General features: G+C 51.9%; 1 protein-coding gene across 5 annotated transcripts; it reads right to left on the bottom strand.

Annotated features, from left to right (window-relative positions):
- Positions 1-12,746: 12,746 nt before the first annotated feature.
- On the bottom strand, positions 12,747-19,233 carry LOC119103689 (DDB1- and CUL4-associated factor 13). Of its 5 annotated transcripts, none has more exons than XM_037227308.1 (8): positions 19,148-19,233; positions 18,185-18,366; positions 17,673-17,872; positions 16,573-16,770; positions 15,052-15,220; positions 14,618-14,765; positions 13,757-13,910; positions 12,747-13,161 (listed from the first exon to the last, which is right to left on the bottom strand). In XM_037227308.1, exons 2-8 carry the CDS (start codon positions 18,252-18,254, stop codon positions 12,763-12,765), a joined length of 1,338 nt encoding a protein of 445 aa, XP_037083203.1. In that variant the 5' UTR covers positions 18,255-18,366; positions 19,148-19,233; the 3' UTR covers positions 12,747-12,762. The 5 variants fall into 5 exon arrangements, with proteins under 5 accessions (XP_037083203.1, XP_037083206.1, XP_037083202.1 ...); XM_037227311.1 differs by having other exon boundaries at positions 19,178-19,218; XM_037227307.1 differs by having other exon boundaries at positions 19,095-19,213.
- Between the last annotated feature and the right edge of the window lie 858 nt (positions 19,234-20,091).

Consider the following 20,091-nt stretch of genomic DNA (forward strand, 5'->3'; position numbering starts at 1 on the left):
GTAGCCATCGGATATGTGGGAAGTCCCCGGACGTAGCGGTGGGCGACTCTTGGCGCAGGGATAAAGCAAATCACCATTTCAAAGTTGTCTTTTTTATTTCGATTCGGATAACGTCAGGAACTCGGTCGAGCTCAGGAACTCTTCGCAGCCGCCGGATCTTGCAGGGACGGTCCCGTTGCCACTGGCTTCAGAGGAACAGCTGCACGGACTCCGCCACGAAAGGTCCTCGACAGAACGGGCAGACGGCCATGCCCATGTCAGCCGCCGCCTGCACGTGGCGCAGGCAGGCGAGGCAGCCAAGCGCGTGCACGCAGGGCATTACTGCCGCTCGCCTCACCCGCGGACGCCACGGCTCCAGGCAGATGGAACAGGTCTGCGAAGAAAGGCGAAAAGCATGCGTTAAGTCTCGGGCTGCTTCAACGTTGGTAGCGCGTATAATATATTTGCAAGCATCGCCGGTGCGTAACTGTTGTCACCTATGCGTTGCGGCATATCATGTTGGGTTCCTGTTTTACACCATCCCGCTCCGTTTTTAATTCAGTTAGATAGCCCGCCAACCGAAAAGTGCAAAATCTATTTTTACAGCACCGTATTTATACTGCATTAGAAATTACAGAACCGTGAGCTTGTGCTGGCATGCGGTGGTGGAGCTGGGAGCGCATAGATCGAATCTCTATTATTTTGGTTGTGCTGTTAACCTACCCATAGGAAACCTCAAGATAATTTAGGCGAAATATGCGTTCCAGTCTAATCTTTGAATGGTACAATTTGGTTTTGGAAGACTTCGGAAGCATTCCAGTGCTATCTGCGGCGGCCGGCCCCGTTCGGGGATACGGAGACTGCAGCGCCGGCTATAGCCGCCTTTACTCCAGGATAACAAGTGCGCAAGCTAAAGGTTTGTTATGCAATTTGTTTCTCAAATCGGTTCTGTAAAATTATGTTCGATAATTCGGTTCTTCAATTCTAAATTCGAACTCCATCGATTCTGTTCCCAAGCAAACATTGCCCAGGCTTGCGTTCAGGTTTGACTAAATATCCATTCTTTCAAACACTGATGAGACCATTTACCAATATTTTGAGCAAGGGCCCCGCGAGAACAAACTGTAAGAAGGCCTTTGCCTTGTCCCACTGCGGACTCGGATAAGATGTCACATGTCATTGCAAACTGTCATAACGGGTTATGACGGTTATATCTCCTTGCATTGTCAGAGAACCCCGACCAACGCATGAGGTCTTCTGGCCTGTGAGGACAGGTCCCTGTCCCTGTTCAGCAAATGTCTTCTGGCCGACTTGGGCCCTTCCTGACACATGGGCCCCTGTCATGGACCGTGGGCCCCTGACCGTCACAGGGACGCCTCATTGTCTCGGCCAGTGCAAATTGCGGGTCCCGGCCTCGTCCCTGGCTGGGAAATTAGCCCTCAGGGCCCAGACCGGCACGGAGCCGACTGTTCGGTGTTTGTGGTCTCTACCCGAAATTTGTAGTCCACATTGGCCAGTGGTCATCGATAGGTTGAGAGGCACCCCTAACAGACATTTGAGGGCCTCTGCCGTAAGTTGCCGTGCTACGAACATAATTAGAGGGTCAAGGGTCAAGGCCAGGCTCTTTGATAGGTATCAGGGCCAGGCCTTCTTATGAACTTCAGCAGTCCACTTTTCCCGCCGTATAGCCTGTGTATGACATCGGTTTCGAGTGTGGTGTACCACTCTTCATATTAAATCATTGACCTTACGGCCTTTTACAACCTTTCGTTTGCTTGCCGTTTCGTAGCTTTCAACGCGATCCCCTTGTCCAGCGGGGGACAGCGTTTATGTCTGCTTAGGTGGCGGGGTGACAGTAAGCCTGCCTACATAGCTACAGTTTGTTGCCACCAATGTATCTAATGTGTTATATCTTGAGGCACCGGACGAAGTCGTTATAGGCGCAATATGACCTTCGATGTCGACACGCCCTTAAATCCAAAATCATAATCACAGGGAGTAAGAAAAGCCGACCTACGTTCGGATGGTACATAGTAATCTAATGCATAAATGATTCAGTATGAAATGCACGTTACAAGATACCACAACTCACTGGGGTAGGCTGTTGTCACGGTCCTTCGTCCCGCTGCCGCCTCGTCCGCCTGCTGCCTCGACGGCAGCCTCCGGTGCAGGCTGGGAGATCCCCATGTTCATAGGGATGCTCATTGAGCCCGGCTCCAGGTGCACGCTCCTCTTCGGCTTCCTCGGCGGCCAATGCTGTGTCCTCAACCTACGAGGAGGTTTATGTTCGTGAACAAATATTTATGCCGACGATTGTCCGATTGTGCTTAGTGCACATTGCTACACTATAAAGCAGTGATCTTTAAGCGATTCATCTCGATTGAGATCCGCGTTGTTGAGATCCTGTGTAACAGCCAAATACAATCCGACGCATGTCAGTATGACAACTAGCTACCAATCTGGCGCGAAGGAGCGAGGAGCGAGCGGTTGGAAGGGCAGCACAAACGGCCGCACGGTTTGAGCGGCTTGGGCGGCGGCACAAACTCTCCGATGATGTTCATAGGGGCCGTGCTCAAGTTTTTATTTACCGTTTACCGTTTGGTTACGCACTTAAACTGGTTGCAAGTAACACACCACACACAACCACACACACACGAACAAACCACACACACACACACACACACCACCCACCACACCACACACACACCACACACACAACACACACAACACACACACCACACACACACACACACACACACACACACACAACACACCCACACACACACCACACACACACACAAACACACACCACCACCACTGTATGTATGTATGTATGTATACATCACATTCCGGATGTAACATCTCAGATGAAGGCGATGAACACTCCTTTGATGAAACACCGTCGACGAAATCCATACACTTCGAAATATAGTAAATATATAGTAATATATAATATGGTTACGCACACACGCGGTTGCAAAGTCTGGCGCGCACCACACACACACCACACCACACACACACACACACACACACCACACACACCACACACACACACACACACACACACACACACACACCACACACACACACCCACACACACACACACACACACACACACACACACACACAAATGTATGTATGTATGTATGTATACATCACATTCCGGATGTAACATCTCAGATGAAGGCGATGAACACTCCCTTTGATGAAACACCGTCGACGAAATCCATACACTTCGAAATATAGCGGCTTTGGTCGACATCAAAGAACAGGAAACTAATGTTATTGTCTGTTAGCAACAACTCCTTGCTCCCAAGGTATGTCGGGAGTCGCTCCAACATAGATCACAAATTTCGATCCCCGTAGGCGCCAATGCCAACATTTGACAGCATGACCAGGGTCAACATATTCGGACATCAGAATTGTGGTGCTTCCTGAAGTCAGCAATAATTGGGCATCCTGGGCGCGATATGTTTTCACGCATGTAAACAAAGTTACTTTATGTGGCTTTGAGTCAGATTTGTTCCACATTGGTTTGGCGTATCTCCTCCGGAACGCCCTCCAGGTTTGCCGTTCGCTGCCTGAATAGGTGCTTGGCCGCCTCTAGGTGTTCGGGCAGGGACCGGCCGCCCTCCACCATCTCCTGCTGCAGGGCCCGGAGACGGCCGTGTATCCAGTGGGAGCGTCTTGCGGAGCGCGCAGTCCGCTGGAGCGTGCCTAGCTCCGCAGCTCGGCAGTCTCCGTTGGCTGCCGCGATCACCTGGACGTGACAGGATATGGGCATATATGAACGTTCTGTGGACTAAAACGACTTTGGTTTGTTTTCTGTGTGGAGAGCTATGTGTGATACCCATTTCATAAAACATTTGGAGTTGCTAATATTACATTGATTTGGGACTGGAATTGTCATGCACGACCTAACAAACTTATTTTCATGGGCGGAGTAATGCAAAAAATACCGTACGCTTATTTTGTCTTCGGCGTGGAGCGGCCTCAAACAGATCAAGAGTGCGGCGTAAAGAGTGCTTGCACGCCTCTGAGGAATTCCTAAGGCGCTGGTCCTAGACGAGAAATATTTAGTCAGCATTACAGCATTACAAGAATACAATGCATTGTGGTTGCGCCGCACGCACAGTGTAATGAGACATACCTCGTTCATTTTCGTCACAAACAGCCAGAAGCTGGGGTGGGCGTTTGGGAAGCTGCTTCCCAGGGTGTTGAAAAATGACGGCCTCATTGTTGGTGCGCCGAACCAATCCGAAGACGGACATGTTTGGTGGCTCCACCCGCCGCCACTGCCTCGTCAAGTACTGGACGAGCCGGGCCAGGGGCGCTGCCAGGTCCACACGCACCTGAAAACAGCCTGCGAGTTTTCCGTTCCGCACATCGTTTTCCACACCTCGGCGGACCTGGTGAGCGGTCTATGCTAACCCAGTGCGGCTGTTGCTTGTTTGGACCATGACACTGATAAAGGTATAGCAACACAATTGAGGGCACCTAACGAATGTACACGATTGCATTGAATACACCCTGGACACGACTTGCAAGATATTGTATTTAGGGGCGTGGCGCGTCGCTGAACGCGCTCGGGTCTGACAGCTTACCAGGACCGGCGCAGCGGGGGCAGGGAGCCTAAGGAGCCAGTCACGGTGTTTTGATCTCTTTGTATGTTCTTGAATGGTCCCTACGCTGTCCAGGCACAATCCACTAACATACCTGGGTACTCTTGATCGATTGGACGGCCCCCACGGGTTCTTCCTATTTGCCTGTAAAGGCTCTATGCGCTTTTTTCGGAGTGCCAGGTACTCGGTACACTCAGTCGCTCATGGGCCCTTCAAATCGGTCTTGGATTATGTTGCTTGGGGTGGGGGCTTGTGCTGTTGCTAAGGCCCATATAAGGTGGGGCACCGAGCCGCTCGATGCTCATGGACAGACTTTATTGATCTAGCGCTCTTTCCCTCCGATTTCGTCTGCGGAGGAACCTTCACTCCCGAGACATGTATTCACGTACACTGGTTTTGGGTAACTTCCCTTCGCTCAGAGGGCCCTGTGCTCTAACTGGGGTCCTATATTTCAACCTGCCGGTGCACTCCTGAGCGCGCAACTGCCCGCCATGTTAGTCTTGGTGCCTTAACCTTAGAGTTGCAGCTAGATATGTGGCCACGAATTTGTATGCCCCATTGTGAAACACATTAATCAGTTGAAGCAAAAACTCTGCATTAGCCATTCAGCACCAGCTCATCACATCCACCGACTAGCTAGCTAGCTTTTCTCGTACCTCAGGCACCTGGCGCTCCAAGAACAGGGTCCACGCCTCGTGGAGCCGGTCAGCTGGCACGAGAGGAAGAACGGCAATCCTCCCAGCCCATCTTGAAAAGGCTGACGTTCCCATGTTATACTCGGCGCGCAGCCCGAGGCGCCGTATCTAGAAACATGCCGTTTGATTTTGTCGGACGATATGCAACACAAATTAAGGAAATTTTGGGACGTGGTTAAGGCTGGGCAGAGGGGAATAAGGCACCCTAAACAGAAAGTTTCACAATAGGCACTAAGCGATTTGGCCGGGATGTGGTCCAAATATGCAGGATTTTTTTTAGGAAATCTGACATACCTTAGGCACCACAAACCCATTAAGGTGTCGGCATGCGCGTGTTTCTACGGCGCCGTGTACGCCTGGGTGACCCTGAACCAATCACACGGAATTGTCTACACAAGTTCGCGGATGTCAAGCGCAGTGGCAAAAATCTTAGGGGGCATGGGTGTGAACTGCACTGAGGGATAATCAACAAGGCTATCTCAGTTCGTAGCATCATAGGCATGTGGAACACTAATTTTTAGGGGGATATACCCATCAGAAATTGGCATGTTGCATACATGCCTCGGTCGGTTTTAGCCAGATACACAAGACGGAAGGGCGCACCCAATGACACGGCAAAACAACTCCGCACAATGTCGTCATCAGTCCTATCGAAAAACGCGTCACAAGTGGACAAACTCACTGAACTTTGTCCAAACATGACTGTAAACAGCATGCTCTTTTCTACTCATGACTAACCTGACGAATGATGGCCTGAGCATAGTGGAACCAGCAGCCACTCTGCACGGCTGCTGGCCAAGCCGCGGCGGCGGCTCCCTGCAGCGCTCGCTCCCAGTCCGATAGGAAGCGGCGCACTGGGGCGCCGAGGACCCGACGGATCTCACCGAAAACTGCATGGTACAGCCGCCGGGTCCTACACGACATTAAAACGAAGAAGGCGGGAAGCATGGCACCGCTGACTCCCATGAAAACCACCAGTAACTGGCGAAACTGGTGAGGCACCACACGAAAGGTCCCATCGGCCTGCACGTTGACGTGGTCGTCTGTGGCAGCGTGTGCCATCACGTTCGTCTTGAAGCCGATGGCCACCTGAAATACAAATAATCACCCCATGTAATAATACGATTTTCTAAAAGATCGTTGGTATTTCACCTCGGCAACAATGCAGATTATCGCATGGAAATTAATTCAACCATCTTTTGGATTTTTAATGAGCCACAGACACCTGGCAGTAGTAGCCGAGCTGCTGTTACCCGTCACGAGATAATGACAAGTTAAACGAGGCTCTGCTGAAAGGAAACGAGCGTTGCACAGCAAGCACGCAAAGAAAGGTAGGGCTGGTGGATTCAGTGCATGCACCATTTGTTGGGCGTGGCTGCGCTGGGATAGTCGTGGTGAATCCGCCTGAATTCCACGATTTCTCTGCTGTTTTGCCCATTTCTGATATCAAAGTATCCACGTGCTGCCGGATATAAATCCATCACTAGCCTTCCTTGAATTTCAACCAATAAACATTGTGACATCACACAGCAGTAATCATGAAATCAAAGACAAACGTTTGACTGGCATCTTTAATGATGTCCTCATCGCCTAACGTACCGTTCTAGCCCAGTGTACGGGCTGTACCGAAGGCGCAGTTCGTTAGAGCACCTGCCTTCCGTTCCCCCCATTCGCTCACCCGTAGCGGTATGGATTCGAGTCGCTTTCGGCGCTCGCTACTTGCCCATTACTGGCATGGCCTGCATCCGGTGACAGCGGCCGCGCATAAGACTACGCGACATCAGAGGGCAAACATGATAGCAAATGGTTGGCTTTTAATCATAATCCTGACATGACCTGTGATCATCTTGCCTACTTCCTTGCCTACTTCCTTCCTTCCCGAAGGCTGAGACTTGATATACCAATGGGTATTTAATGCACCAAGCCACATTTTCGAAGCAGCAATGTATGCGTATCCCTACTTGTGCGAACAAGGCGGAGGTGATTCTTTGCTTCTTGTTGTCTCCTTGTTGTTGAAATGTGCGTTTCCAGTTGTCACATACTTGTAAGGGCAAACGTTCCGTGTACCGTTAATCGTTTTGCATCGATTATCACATCCACGCCTATGTAACTTAGTTCCCCGGCGTCGGTCGGGAGGATGCTGCCCCGAAATTGCAAATGCAGGACGAGAAGTGATGTACCACAGTACAGCACTGTGGTTAGTGAGGCTGTGTGTCATAAACAGACTGCTGGCATCTGGCCTCCATTAGCATTTTACCTCGTCCCCATTGGGACGAAGAAATGAAGCAGTGGTGTGCTGACAGTCCTGGCCCGGCTGCGTCGATCGCGACAACTGCTGCGACGGCAGTCTCCGGCACGGCGGGCTGACTCACACGCCTCTGTCTTAGCATAATCTGCCGCATAGCTTGGTAACTGAGCGCGGCTCTCGCCTCGCCTTGCGCCAGGTGATTGAAAATTTGTCGGTTTGTCCTCCCCTCTACGTCATTTTGGACAGCAGTCCTAATTGCCGACGTCACGATCAACATCTGAAAAGAGGAGGTGCATTCAGATCAAGTTTCTCCTGTATATTCGCAAAAGTTCTTCCTGCAAAACACCGGAACATGCCCTCTTTCACGTGATCGAAAAGACGCCGGTATGGTCCGAGCGCTGAATTTGTAGAAGGGCAATATGTGCAGGCGATCTTTGCTGCGCGGCTGGGTAAAAAAAAAGTAGACAGACTTGCGTTCTTCATTGAAATTATTTGAAAAGTGTAGCTATTACAAATGTGTCATATTACCGCTGCGAGCTGTTCAACAATCAAATATCGCCTGGCGTCCCTACCCACGAAAAAAACACGTCGAGGGTGTCTCATAGATCCATTTCGTCACCCATGCGTGAATCTACAGCATCCTGCGAATAGGGGTCCCCACACATACATACAGCGCGAGTCCTCAGCACTGAATGGGTGTCCTCAATTGGGATGGATGTCCTCATCACATACCTCGTTGTCCAGGTGAAGTGGAGCATGGGTATGTGGCCGGTTTACGCGGATGCGCCCACCGCTCAAAACGGCCGTCCCCAAGCATCTCACTGCAGTGTTCTCACGCTGGTGGCACCTGGTGACATACGAGATAGCTGTCACACGCCATATTGTGTGCTACATAATGGATGGCAAGCAGAGCGTAAAAGACACAAAAACAATGGCATGTGTTATAATGCTTTCATACTGGAACACAAAATGAGACAATCTGTTCACTAGTCGTGTGTCGTGGGCTGGAAAGATCAAGAAAAGTAAAAACAAACAAATACGGTAAAGAAGTGGTTATACGCGTCACAGTCGTTCATCTGGCCCATACGCTACTGGCATCATGGTAAAAGATTGAACATGGCCTCATGTTTCCTTGCATGGCCTCACATGACCTATTGCGACCTCATGCATTGGAATGATATCACTACATGTCCTGACTGGAACCAGAGGAGCGTCATTGCGCGATGCGCAATTTGCGTTTTGTGTACCGTTTTATTCGGTGTGGTCGCTTATGATCTGACCGCTAATGTGTCTCATCCTTTGATTATATCAAACACTTTTATGGCCGGATCTGGCCATGCCAAAAATTTGATACGATGACAGGACCAGCTTGGCCTTACTGCACAAATAATGTTACTCAAAATGACCGAAAAGAATTGTTTACAAGCATGTATCTCAGCGCTCTCCCCGCACCTGCTTAAGTCCTGCCTCCTCCCCTCCCATTGCACTGGGCTATTCTAAAATATATTAAGACATCATTTACCCAAGAGTTCCGGATGACTCAATTTCAGCTAACCGCATGACAAATCTGAGCAGTTCCACCTAAGAATACCTTTCACAAACAACACTTCATCAAAATTAGCCGGCTTATGCATTGTGAACGACAGCTCGCGCACTGTGAACCACCTGAACGCGCTGACCATGCGCTGTCGGGCTGCTGCAGAATAGCGTGCACTAGAAATGTGTGCGCACAGGCTCTTGTGCTTTAGTCTCACTGTTGTCTTTCGTCCCGCATCCGCCATGGTCCAGGCAGCCGAATGGCCACTGGCATGTCTAAATATTTTCCGCGCTTGAATGTGACATACGGCATATGTGCGTTAGACAGTCCAAATTAATCATTCAAAGACGTTAAGCCGGCTGCACACAGAAACGAACATTAGCGCTACTGCAATGCTCGCTGCTTGTCTCAGAGAATCATTTTCTCCTTGTTTAGCTACAACCGCGGCATGCCCATTGATGCGCCTGAATATCTTTCGCGCGGAGGACCGGCAGAAACTCGTGATTTCAAGGCCAATGTGTAGTCGACATGTCGGCAAATCAGGGCGGTAATTTGCATGACCTGTGCAATGACGGATGTTTGTGGTAATTGCAACCAAACCATGGCGAAATGAAAAATGTTTTGGGTGAACATTGGTCACTGTAAACCGGGCTTTGCGCCTGTATCATTGTTACAGCCCGGGCTCGTACCGTTTAGGCTTCAGTGTCATGTATGTGATATTAGCTTGGAAAAAACCGCAATGGGTCGCTTCCCGGCCGTCTGCCAGCGTGTTATTACCAGTTGACCTCTTTCACCTGACCAACGTCACTGATCTTAGAACATTATAATTTCAAGTTTGTTGAAAGAATGCGAAATTGATGGATGAAGAGGTTTTGAGAACTTTGCGTTGCTGCGAGCGTTCTTTTTCAGCTTGTGCTCCAAGAACAGTAGGGGAAGTCAACTTCCCATCACGACCGGGCGTGGGTTGTCGCATGAGCAAATAAAGCACTGCTATAAGGTGAAGGACTCGGGTACTCACTGGAGATATGTGCTGAGTCCAATCTTGGTTTTCGAAACGTAGATATGGCCGTCAGCACATGCGTAGACGCGGCTGCCCCGTCGCCTACCTTCCCGCACCTCATACTCCATGATAGTCTTGAGGGCAAGGCAGTACCACAACCAGGACCGTGTGATGGCGCGATCACAACTGGCGCGATAATGCCGCGAGGGTCGGTATCGAAACCCTATAATGTTTGTAACCACTAATGTATCGCAACGCCTAATGTATCACAACCGCTAGTGCTTCATAACGCCTAATGTACGTAGCACCTAATGCATCATAACCCCTAAGGTATCGTAACTCCTAATGTATCGACAACACCTAATGTATCGCAATTCCTAATGCATCGTAACTCCCTAATGTGTCATAACGCCTAACGTATTGTAGTCCCTAATGCTCGTAGCCTCTAATGTAACACAACTCCTAATATATCATATTCCCTAATGTATCATATAACACCTAGTGTCTCATAACACCTAATGTGTCGTAAGACCCAACGTATTGTAATTCCGCCAACCCCCGCCAGCCCACCAACAGCGATACTGCCCACAGCCATGCTCTCGGTCTCAGCGTTACTTTCAGGCATGGTTTCAATTTGCAGACCAACCACGAAAATAAGGCATTTAACTTCACACGCGCAGGATGAGACGCTCCGCGTTCTCCAGTGGTCCGGTCACGAACGGCCGCCAGCAGGTCAGCGGCAGCCGGAAGGCGGTCAGCAGCGGTCAGCCCGCACCCACGCCGACCGCGCGGAGCAGCAGCTGACCCGTCAGGAGCCGACAGACCAGAACAACGGAGACCGGCACGCAGGTCAGTTGAAGACCAGCGTACAGAGACGCCGCAGACCAGCAGGCGGGGCGTCGTGAGCCAGCAGGCAGAGCAGCTAGTCTGTTGGCTGACCAGATAGCCTACTAGCCTGCGTGACCGGCGCCGCCTGCAGGTGAGCAGACCGGGCCGGATACACACCCTGTAGGCCGGCAGAAACTCAGAAGAACAGGATCGACCCGTCAACAGCACACGGCCCAGATCGAGCGTCCGTACACGTGACCAGCAGCATCGATCAATCACAACTCAGCGCTCGGTGCAACTCAGCTTCCAGCTTCACGTCTGCAGCTTGTTAGTGCCCGCGCGTGCCGGCAGGTGGACGACTGGATATGGGCAGGCGGTCTTCAGCTGTAAGATGCAGCCTTCCACCACCGCTCAAAGTGCGCGCGGGTCGGTAGCACACCCAGGAGCGGCGTTTCGCAGGTCGAGCGGGCTTCACGGCAGGGCCAAGGGTTCGAAAGTCCGCTGCCGCCACTTGTAAGCTCGACAAACGTGGCGAACTTCGTGGCGTGTATTACCAGGCGCATATATCCACCTCCACGCCCGCACGGGCCGACGTCCGTCCCGAACTGGCGTAAGGGGGCCCGGACCCGAGGTCGCATGCCAAGCGGCCGGCACGCCGCCAACCAATCACCGGCCGGGTCACAGCGCCCCGGGCACCGCGACCTCTGACCACCAAACGGTCAGGACGCGCCGCGCGGCCGGGAGCGGAGAGGCCAACACATGCAAAATCGTTACATATACACGTGCACCTGAGTGCATTCGCTAAAAAGCGCTCCCTGGCACGGCACTCCCCGCATCGAACGGTTCCTACACAAATCCGGAGCATGCTACATCGACTCCATGCATAGCTTTCCGACTGTGTAAACTATAAACCTTGAGGGAGACCATCCAGAAACTATCATCTTAGAAAGAAATTATCACCATAGAGGCAAGAACATCGCCAAGTCTGAAAAAAATGTAGGAAAGAACAACCCCATGTTTGGCGCCTAAAGAGTGACGTCGGCTTCTGCAGCACCGCTTTACCGAAGTGAACTCACGTATTACAGCTTTTCCAATCCAGAGGCCATGGTATCTCTATCGCTCCCCGCCCACATGTGTGGCCAGAAGCCCATGTTTCTAGTCGGTAAGCAGCCTCCGAATGACCAACGTTTTCAGATACACTCGGCTGTTTGGAGCAAGTGAGCAACGGTGACACCAAATATGAGCGCACCATTATCACCTCAGATATTCTTTGTGATCATGTGGTTGAGACATGGCGCCACGCCATGAAGCACTGCCTGGTGTACTGCTGGTCCGCGTCACTGCCTTGGCGTGCTGCTGGGCCACGTCACTGCCTTGGTGTACTGCTGGTCCGCGTCACTGCGTTGGTGTACTGCTGGGTGCGTTGGTGTACTGCTGGGCCACGTCACTGTCTTGGTGTACTGCTGGACTATGCCACTGCATTGGTGTACTGCTGGTCCATGCCAATGCATTGGTGTACTGCTAGACCGTACCAGAATAACAACACAAAATGGCGCATGATGCTGCTGACGTGCTCTTGACACCTCAAGCCTTTCGAGACTAATTACAGGATGTCTTACCCACTAATCTCAAATCTAGGGAGCCCGAACCCTGATTGTACAGTGAGCATGTCAAGAGCAATCGGTGTTTGAAAACCCCGCACACCCAAGGATACACCGCTCACGAAAAGGAGCCACATTAAAACTCCCTTTGCAAAATCACATATATTTAGCACACACTTCATAACGGCACCACCGCGCCCCACCCCCTCAGCCCCCCCCCCCTCCCCCCTGTGCCCGCCACGCCCACGGCCATCACTCCTGCTCCCGGAGCACAAACTTGTCCGCCTCGGCCACGTAAGGCACGGTGCCCGGCCGCGAGTGCGCGCGCCGGTTGGCCTCCTTGCGCTTCTGGCTGGCGCGCATCACGCGCTGCTCCTTGCGGCCCGTGAGCACCTGCCGTGGCACCTGGCGGTGGCGCTGGATGCGCGCCACCTGCGGGTGGCTGCCGAACTTCTCCACCAGCCGGCTGTTATAGTTGCGCGCGGCACGCTCGCGCTCCTTCAGCACGCCCAGCTTCTCGCTGGCGCGCGCCTTCCACAGGCGCACGTTCATCTCGTCGCTGCCGCTCAGCACGTACTTGTCGTCGCCGCTCCAGCAGACGCACGCGACGCGCTGCATGCGCCGCGTGTGGTAGATATCCCGCGAGTGTGCCTGGCATGGAGGAGACCAGCCGTCACCACACAGCGGTGCGAACAGCCACGCCGTTTGAGACATTATCGTTCTCTAACACGCTTATTTCGTGTTCTAATGAAGATATAGGATACTCTTTCCTCAACTAAAACGCCAGGCAAATAGCAAATTCATCGGAATAAACAATACAAATCAAGCCCTGGGTATTACGTCGGCATGTGCTGCTCAAGTCACCATGCACACAGTGACCCACTATACAAAATCTATATCACCAGCGCAAACTAAAGGTTTCCGTCTTGGCAATACCAAACAGCGTTGCTAAATACGACATGCACACTTCTCTTCCTCATTCACAGCCCTCCCACCAATCTGACGCCCCTGCATCAATCCCATCTCCAGAAAGACAGTACACACCAGGTTTTCATAGCGGGCGACGGAATGGGCCACTGCGACAACCTACAAAGCTCTGATGTATTCTGGATCAGAATCAGACGCGTGTTCTGAGACCAACACGCTCCCGCATCACACCAGGAGCAGTAGCCAGCGTCCACCCACCACTGAATCCGACGCTGAGACCGGGCCCGACCCCGCCGGCACCGGCGCCGTCCCCTCTTACCTCCCTGGCCCCGAAGATGCGCAGCGTCTTGTCGTAGCCGCCGGAGACAAACTCGCGGCCAGTGGGTGAGTAGTCAACATCGATGACGGCCGATACGTGGTCCTTGTGGATAACGAGCGGCCGCCTAAGGCGTCGCATGTCCCAAGAGTACAGACTGGCGAAGGAAGGGAGGGGAGACAGAGTGAGTCGCTCTCGTCGGCGGCGTGCGTCGACCGCAGCGCCCGACGACGTGTCAGCTGCCGCGGCAGGTCGGCTGGCCGGAGCGGGGCGACGGAGGGGCTCTGTCACCGGCGAGGTGTGTCAGCTGCCGCGGCAGGTCGGCTGGCCGGAGCGGGGGGACGGAGGGGCTCTGTCACCGGCGAGGTGTGTCAGCTGCCGCGGCAGGTCGGCTGGCCGGAGCGGGGGGACGGAGGGGCTCTGTCACCGGCGAGGTGTGTCAGCTGCCGCGGCAGGTCGGCTGGTCGGAGCGGGGGCGACGGAGGGGCTCTGTCACCGGCGAGGTGTGTCAGCTGCCGCGGCAGGGCGGCTGGTCGGAGCGGGGCGACGGAGGGGCTCTGTTACCGGCGAGGTGTGTAAACCGGACGCAGGGCATCTCAAGTCATTTAAACAATAAGGATAGTGGGTTTACGTCTCACCGACTGACAGGACCATTCCGAGAACAAAAGCCATTCAGGCAGAGGTGTTCCCAGTCACGCTTTAGGTCATGATATTGCCCTAGCATCGTTACGTCGCACTCATACACTGTACAAGAAGACAGTGTCCCGTCCCCGACGAGGCGTACGGGTGACGGTGCTCGAAGCTGTGACTCCCCCCCCCCCCCCCCACACACCCACACTCGAGTAGCGCGCGACCGCGGCTCACTTGTAGTCCTCGTTGGCGGCGGTGAAGACGAACGCCTCCATGGGGTTCCATGCGATGACGTTGGAGCGCAGCTGGGTGGTGACCCGCCGGATCGGCTGCAGCTCCCGCGTGTCGTACAGGATAATGCTGCGGTCGCTGGCGCAGGCACCTGGACCACGCCGCGCTCTCGTCAGTCGCCGCCCCGCCCCGCCAACGCATCAAAGCGGCCACCCCGTGGACTACGCGCTGGGTCGGACGTCTGGCCCGCAGACACGGCGACGTTGATGGTTCACATGTAACCTTCAAACAGAATGATAATTATCGATAGACACCATCTCTAATGCCGGAGCAGTGACCACAAACCGAGCAACGGAGCACTGAACACGCGGCAGCAGCGAAGGCCCTGCGGCGGCCTCCCGGCAGCGGCCTCCCCCTCTGACGACCGCGCGGCTCACCCAGCATGTGCGTCTCCACCGGGTTGAAGCGCACGCAGCTGAGGCTGTCAACGCCCCAGGAGAACGTCTTGAGCGGCTCGTTGCGAGACTCTTCCCAGATCTGGCATGTCTCGCCACACGTGGCGAACTGCGGCCTGCCCACCGCGTGGCTGATGCTCGTTACTATGGTCTGCCGGGCGCCGGACATAGGTCACCACCGGTCAGCGGCGCTACACAGGCCACCCAGTGTCTGAAGACCACGCTGAGACAAGACACCCTGATTGGAAGACAAGACAGCTTGAGTGGTGGACGTGGCAGCTTTGGCAGCGGCCGTAGGCAATTTTGCCGCCTTGGCGTTGTGCCGAGTTCGGCATATTCGAGGCGGTGGTGGTTAAGTAGCGAGGGCGCACGACTCTGGACCTGTCGGCGTTAGGCTTCGGCCCTATCCACGCCACCACCACATACCAAACACCTATGAAGGCATCCGTCTCGAAAAAGCCCCGGCAGTTGGTAAAATGCGAAGCCCCAATCACTCTTATGATTGAAGGGGTTGTTTCATATGTATGGTTAGGTGAGTTATTAAGGCAAACATCAGATATGATGGAACAAGCTCACTTATAATTATTGCTGCTTTTTTAGTGTAAAAAGCCGCCCTAGACAGCGCAATCCTCTGTTTAGAAACCATGCTCCTGAATACGTCATGGTCTGATCATGTCACGTCACCCTGCACAACATTGCTTGAGAGCCAAATGACGGCCGTTATATTTGGAAGTCGTGCTGACGAACGCCAGACGCTAGGTACGAACGCCTCGACAATGATTTTTTCATTGGCCTTAATCGCCGCATGACTTATGGTACGACGGTACATCAATGACGTGATTATGGTATGAATGTCAAGGTGACTTTGAAACACTCTCCCACATTTTCGCAGGCAAATAGCTCAAAAACTAGAGAGGCTTAGGTCTTAAGGAGAGGGTTGTGAGCCGCACCGAACGGATTTCAAGATGCTTATTTCAGTTCAAACCCCCGTCTAAATCTGGAACACTCCCTTTAAGTTGGGCACATTGCGGCTACGACTGCCAAAACGGCAAAAATGAAGAAAACACGTGGAATGCATCAAACGGATAAAAGAAATAACCTGACGAGCATTTTTGCTTCCCCAGCGGTAAATACATGATTTTCTTTCAGTCTGACGACTTCCGCACAAGCTGCGGCGCACCGCAGGAACCATATAGCGAGGCCTGCGAAAGGTGCTGCTGGTTCGGCCATCGTTACTCTAATCAAGCTGAAATGGCAAAAACACATCCAGGTCGTCAGGTAATCGTCCACACACATCTCCATACAAATCTATGAGATGGGAGCCGCAATTTGTCACGTTCTCCGAGGACTCGTGGTGGAAAGCTCCATCAGCTATACCAAGTTAGGTATGCTGGCAAGCAAAGCGACAGAATGCACGTGCTCAGCAGAGCGATACCAGAACAGGAAAGAAAAAAACACCATCGTATCTGACGAATTTAAGCACCGGAGTCCCAGCTTGCTCACCCTCAGCAGGACAGTGTTTTCTGGTTCCTCTTCTTCGTCCTCGTTGACAGCTCCCGAACGCCATCTCTTGATCGTCTTATCGTCCCCGACGGTAAAAAAAGCGCTGCCGTCGATCGTGTGCGTCATGGCGCGGATATAGCCCTCGTGAGCCTGGATGGTGCGCAGACACCGCATCTGCGCCAGATCCCATATCCGGACCTGCAGAACACGGGGCTCAGCTGAGCCTGGATGGTGGGCAGACACCGCATCTGCACCAGATCCCATATCCAGACCTGAAGAACACAGGGCTCAGCTGAGCCTGGATGGTGGGCAGACACTGCATCTGCGCCAGATCCATATCCAGACCTGAAGAACACAGGGCTCAGCTGAGCCTGGATGGTGCACAGACACTGCATCTGCGCCAGATCCCATATCCAGACCTGCAGGACACAGGGGCTCAGCCAAAGTGTAAATGAGACAATTTCTGGATATCTCCTGTCAGTGATCCCCATGCACCATGCATGTTGATCCCACCATCACTATATACGAATTCTACCAACAGTCCACCAGTTTCTGGTACAGTTCATCTACTTTTCCGCCATAACGTGTAATTATCGCTATTTCAGCAGCTCATGCAGCAGCCCACTCATATTTCATCTCACTGTCAACAAAGCACGTGCACATCTAAAGTTTCCACTTATGTACAGCTCAGACCTTTGCCAGCAGCCCCGTGTTCAACTCACCTCCCCATCCACAGTCCGTGTACAGCTCAGACCTTCGTCAGCAGTCCCGTGTTCAACTCACCTCCCCGTCCACAGCCCCGTGTACAGCTCCGACCTTCGCTAGCAGCCCCGTGTTCAACTCACCTCCCCATCCACAGCTCCATGTACAGGTCACCTCCTCGTCCACAGCTCCATGTACGGCGTACCTTGTCGTCAGCAGCCTCCGTGTATAGCTCATCCATTTGTCAGAACCCTCCATATACAGCTCATCCATCAGCCAGCAGCCTCCATATACAGCTCAACCACCCATCAGCAGCCTCTATGTGCAGCTCATCCACCACTCAGAAGCCTCTGCATACAGCTCACCCACCCGTCAGCAGCCTCCACTGTACGGCTCACCTCTCCGTCCGCGGCGCCTGTGTACAGCTGTGACAAGCTGGTCGGATGCTTGCTCAGTGCTGTCACGCTGTCCCGGTGGCCATCTAGACTGCCCAGAAATGGCTTGGCGAACATGCGGCTCAGCTTAACAGCGTTCATGGCGCGCGTGTATTCGCGCGGAGCCGTGAACGGGTGCAGCTCTGGGTCGTAGTTCCTGGGCACTGAGGACATTACACATGGAGTTAGCTGGAAAGTGAAATGGTAAATCCTTAACCCCTCAGCAATGACAAAGAGCACTGTGGCTTATTTGAGCACATACACATTCATGCTTTCATCAACAAATTGAAAAAGGCACGCGTAATCACTTGGGGACACAATTCACCCATAACAAATTCCTTAAGACAACAAAAATAGAAACGCCACCCGACAGGGAGGTTGGAAATCAATAGCAACATTCATATCCTTCATAGCTTATAGGGCCTATATGGCCTACATTGTGATGATCAGCATGCCACATTGGTAACCATACTTACTCTTGAAAATATCTTTCTTGGTTTCTCTCAGATAATCATCTGGATTTCGAACCAGACACTTCACCTTCATATTGCAGTTTTGTTTCTATGGTTCAAAATGTGATGACTAAATCACAGATTAGAACTACTTCTTGACAAACCAATGCAAAAATGGTAACACATCTGACCAGAGCTGTCAAGATCTGCAACAGAAAATCTAGTTCAATATATCAGACCAGAATGAATGACATGTGTATGGTAATGACAATGAATGTTCAATTGTTAAGGGTTTTATGAACTGCAAGCACATGGTCATCTCATACTGTTTTACTAATAACTTGTGTTTCATTGATAACATGTCAGCTCATGTGACCTGACATGAAGGTGCGCTACCAGGCAGACAACTCTGCACCCTAGCACACCTGGAATGCATATTTGTGTAAATGTAGACTATCATCTAAGTTATGTGATGCTATGTCCTTGCATTTGCTGCATGCATATAGTTGAGCAGGACAACCAGTCCTACCAACAGAGCAAACACCACCATCCGGCCTGCCAATTGACATTTCAAAAGGCAGCGAGCCAACAAGTAGGCAAAGGTTTTTCAAATGAATGCACACCAACTCATGTTCAATGTATGCTGCAATTGTGCCATGATCCAGTTTTAGTGATTGAGACTGTACTGCTCAAGACTTCATATAACTCAATATACTCAAAAATTTGGGTATGTAGGTACATGTATACAGCATACCAAATATTAACCCTTTAGAAGGATGTGCCACCTTGTTAAAAATACACTGCATCACATGGGTGCCACTGAAAAGCCCCACACATGAAGACGGACTTCTCTCAGTCCACTCTGCACAAAAATACCTTACTCCCTACACAGTTACGATGGAATTAACTGAAAGTTGTGTTTGCAGGGTCTTACATTAGCAGACAACAATAATGCATTGGCAAGGACTGAGCTGCCAAGTGCTTTACATATTTGAGACACCAAAACGAGCACGCCACCCGCGAGGCACGTGTTCCCAGCCTTTCGGCCGACAATGCTTCGCGGAAGGAAGAGCGTCGGCTTAGGTCTGTAATGAGGACCTGCTAATCAGCTGACGAAACGTCGCTGCCAGGCCTGGTAAATCAACCAATGACAAGTTTTGCGCTCCCCATGACGTCACTGGTAGAGATGTGGGATCAGATTTCTTTTACTTCTCAAGACATCGCAAGGATTCAAAAGCTACTTATGATGACAACATTGAAAACCAAGGAGGTATTCGTAAGAACACAGGTCCTGCATCCTACTGATAACGTCGCTGGGACGAATGAATCATTCATCGCTTGAAAACTTTCAGATGGTACACGTTTTTCGACTGTGTTTTTCCGCTGCTCACGACGTTCGGGGAGACTGTTACGGTGTACGTGTATCTGCTTGCGTAATCGTGGCTTACATTATTATGGCGATGCCATTTGAAAAAAATGAAGTAAAAGAATGAGCCGCGCTTTACCTGCTGCTCATGACGTCAAGTGACACGAGTTATGGTCTACGTTTCGTATCACTAGGGAGCCTGATAATGGCAGAAAACTACCTTTCCCAGCAGGCTTCCTCAAGAAACTTCTGTAAGAAGGGTCCAAGCGATCCATGAGCAAACCGCATTCAGACATGTCCACGCTGAGTTGCCAGTTGGGCCGGAGAAAAGCATGAACTGACTCAACGGTTTCGGCTACCGGCATCATCTGTCTTTAACATACATTCCAAAACAGTGTCCATCGATGCAACCACTCGCGGCCACCATTTTAACACGATTTGGACGGCAATGGTTTCTCCTATTCTTGAAACGCGGGTTCCGTGAGTGTTATGACACCCTCATCATTAGACACTTTCTGAGAATATATGCAGAGCATTAGCGTAATGGCAATGGATGGAAAGAATC

This window comes from Pollicipes pollicipes, unplaced genomic scaffold, assembly GCF_011947565.3.
Source record: "Pollicipes pollicipes isolate AB1234 unplaced genomic scaffold, Ppol_2.1 Scaffold_5724;HRSCAF=6776_pilon_pilon_pilon, whole genome shotgun sequence".
Lineage (NCBI taxonomy): Eukaryota > Metazoa > Arthropoda > Thecostraca > Pollicipedomorpha > Pollicipedidae > Pollicipes > Pollicipes pollicipes.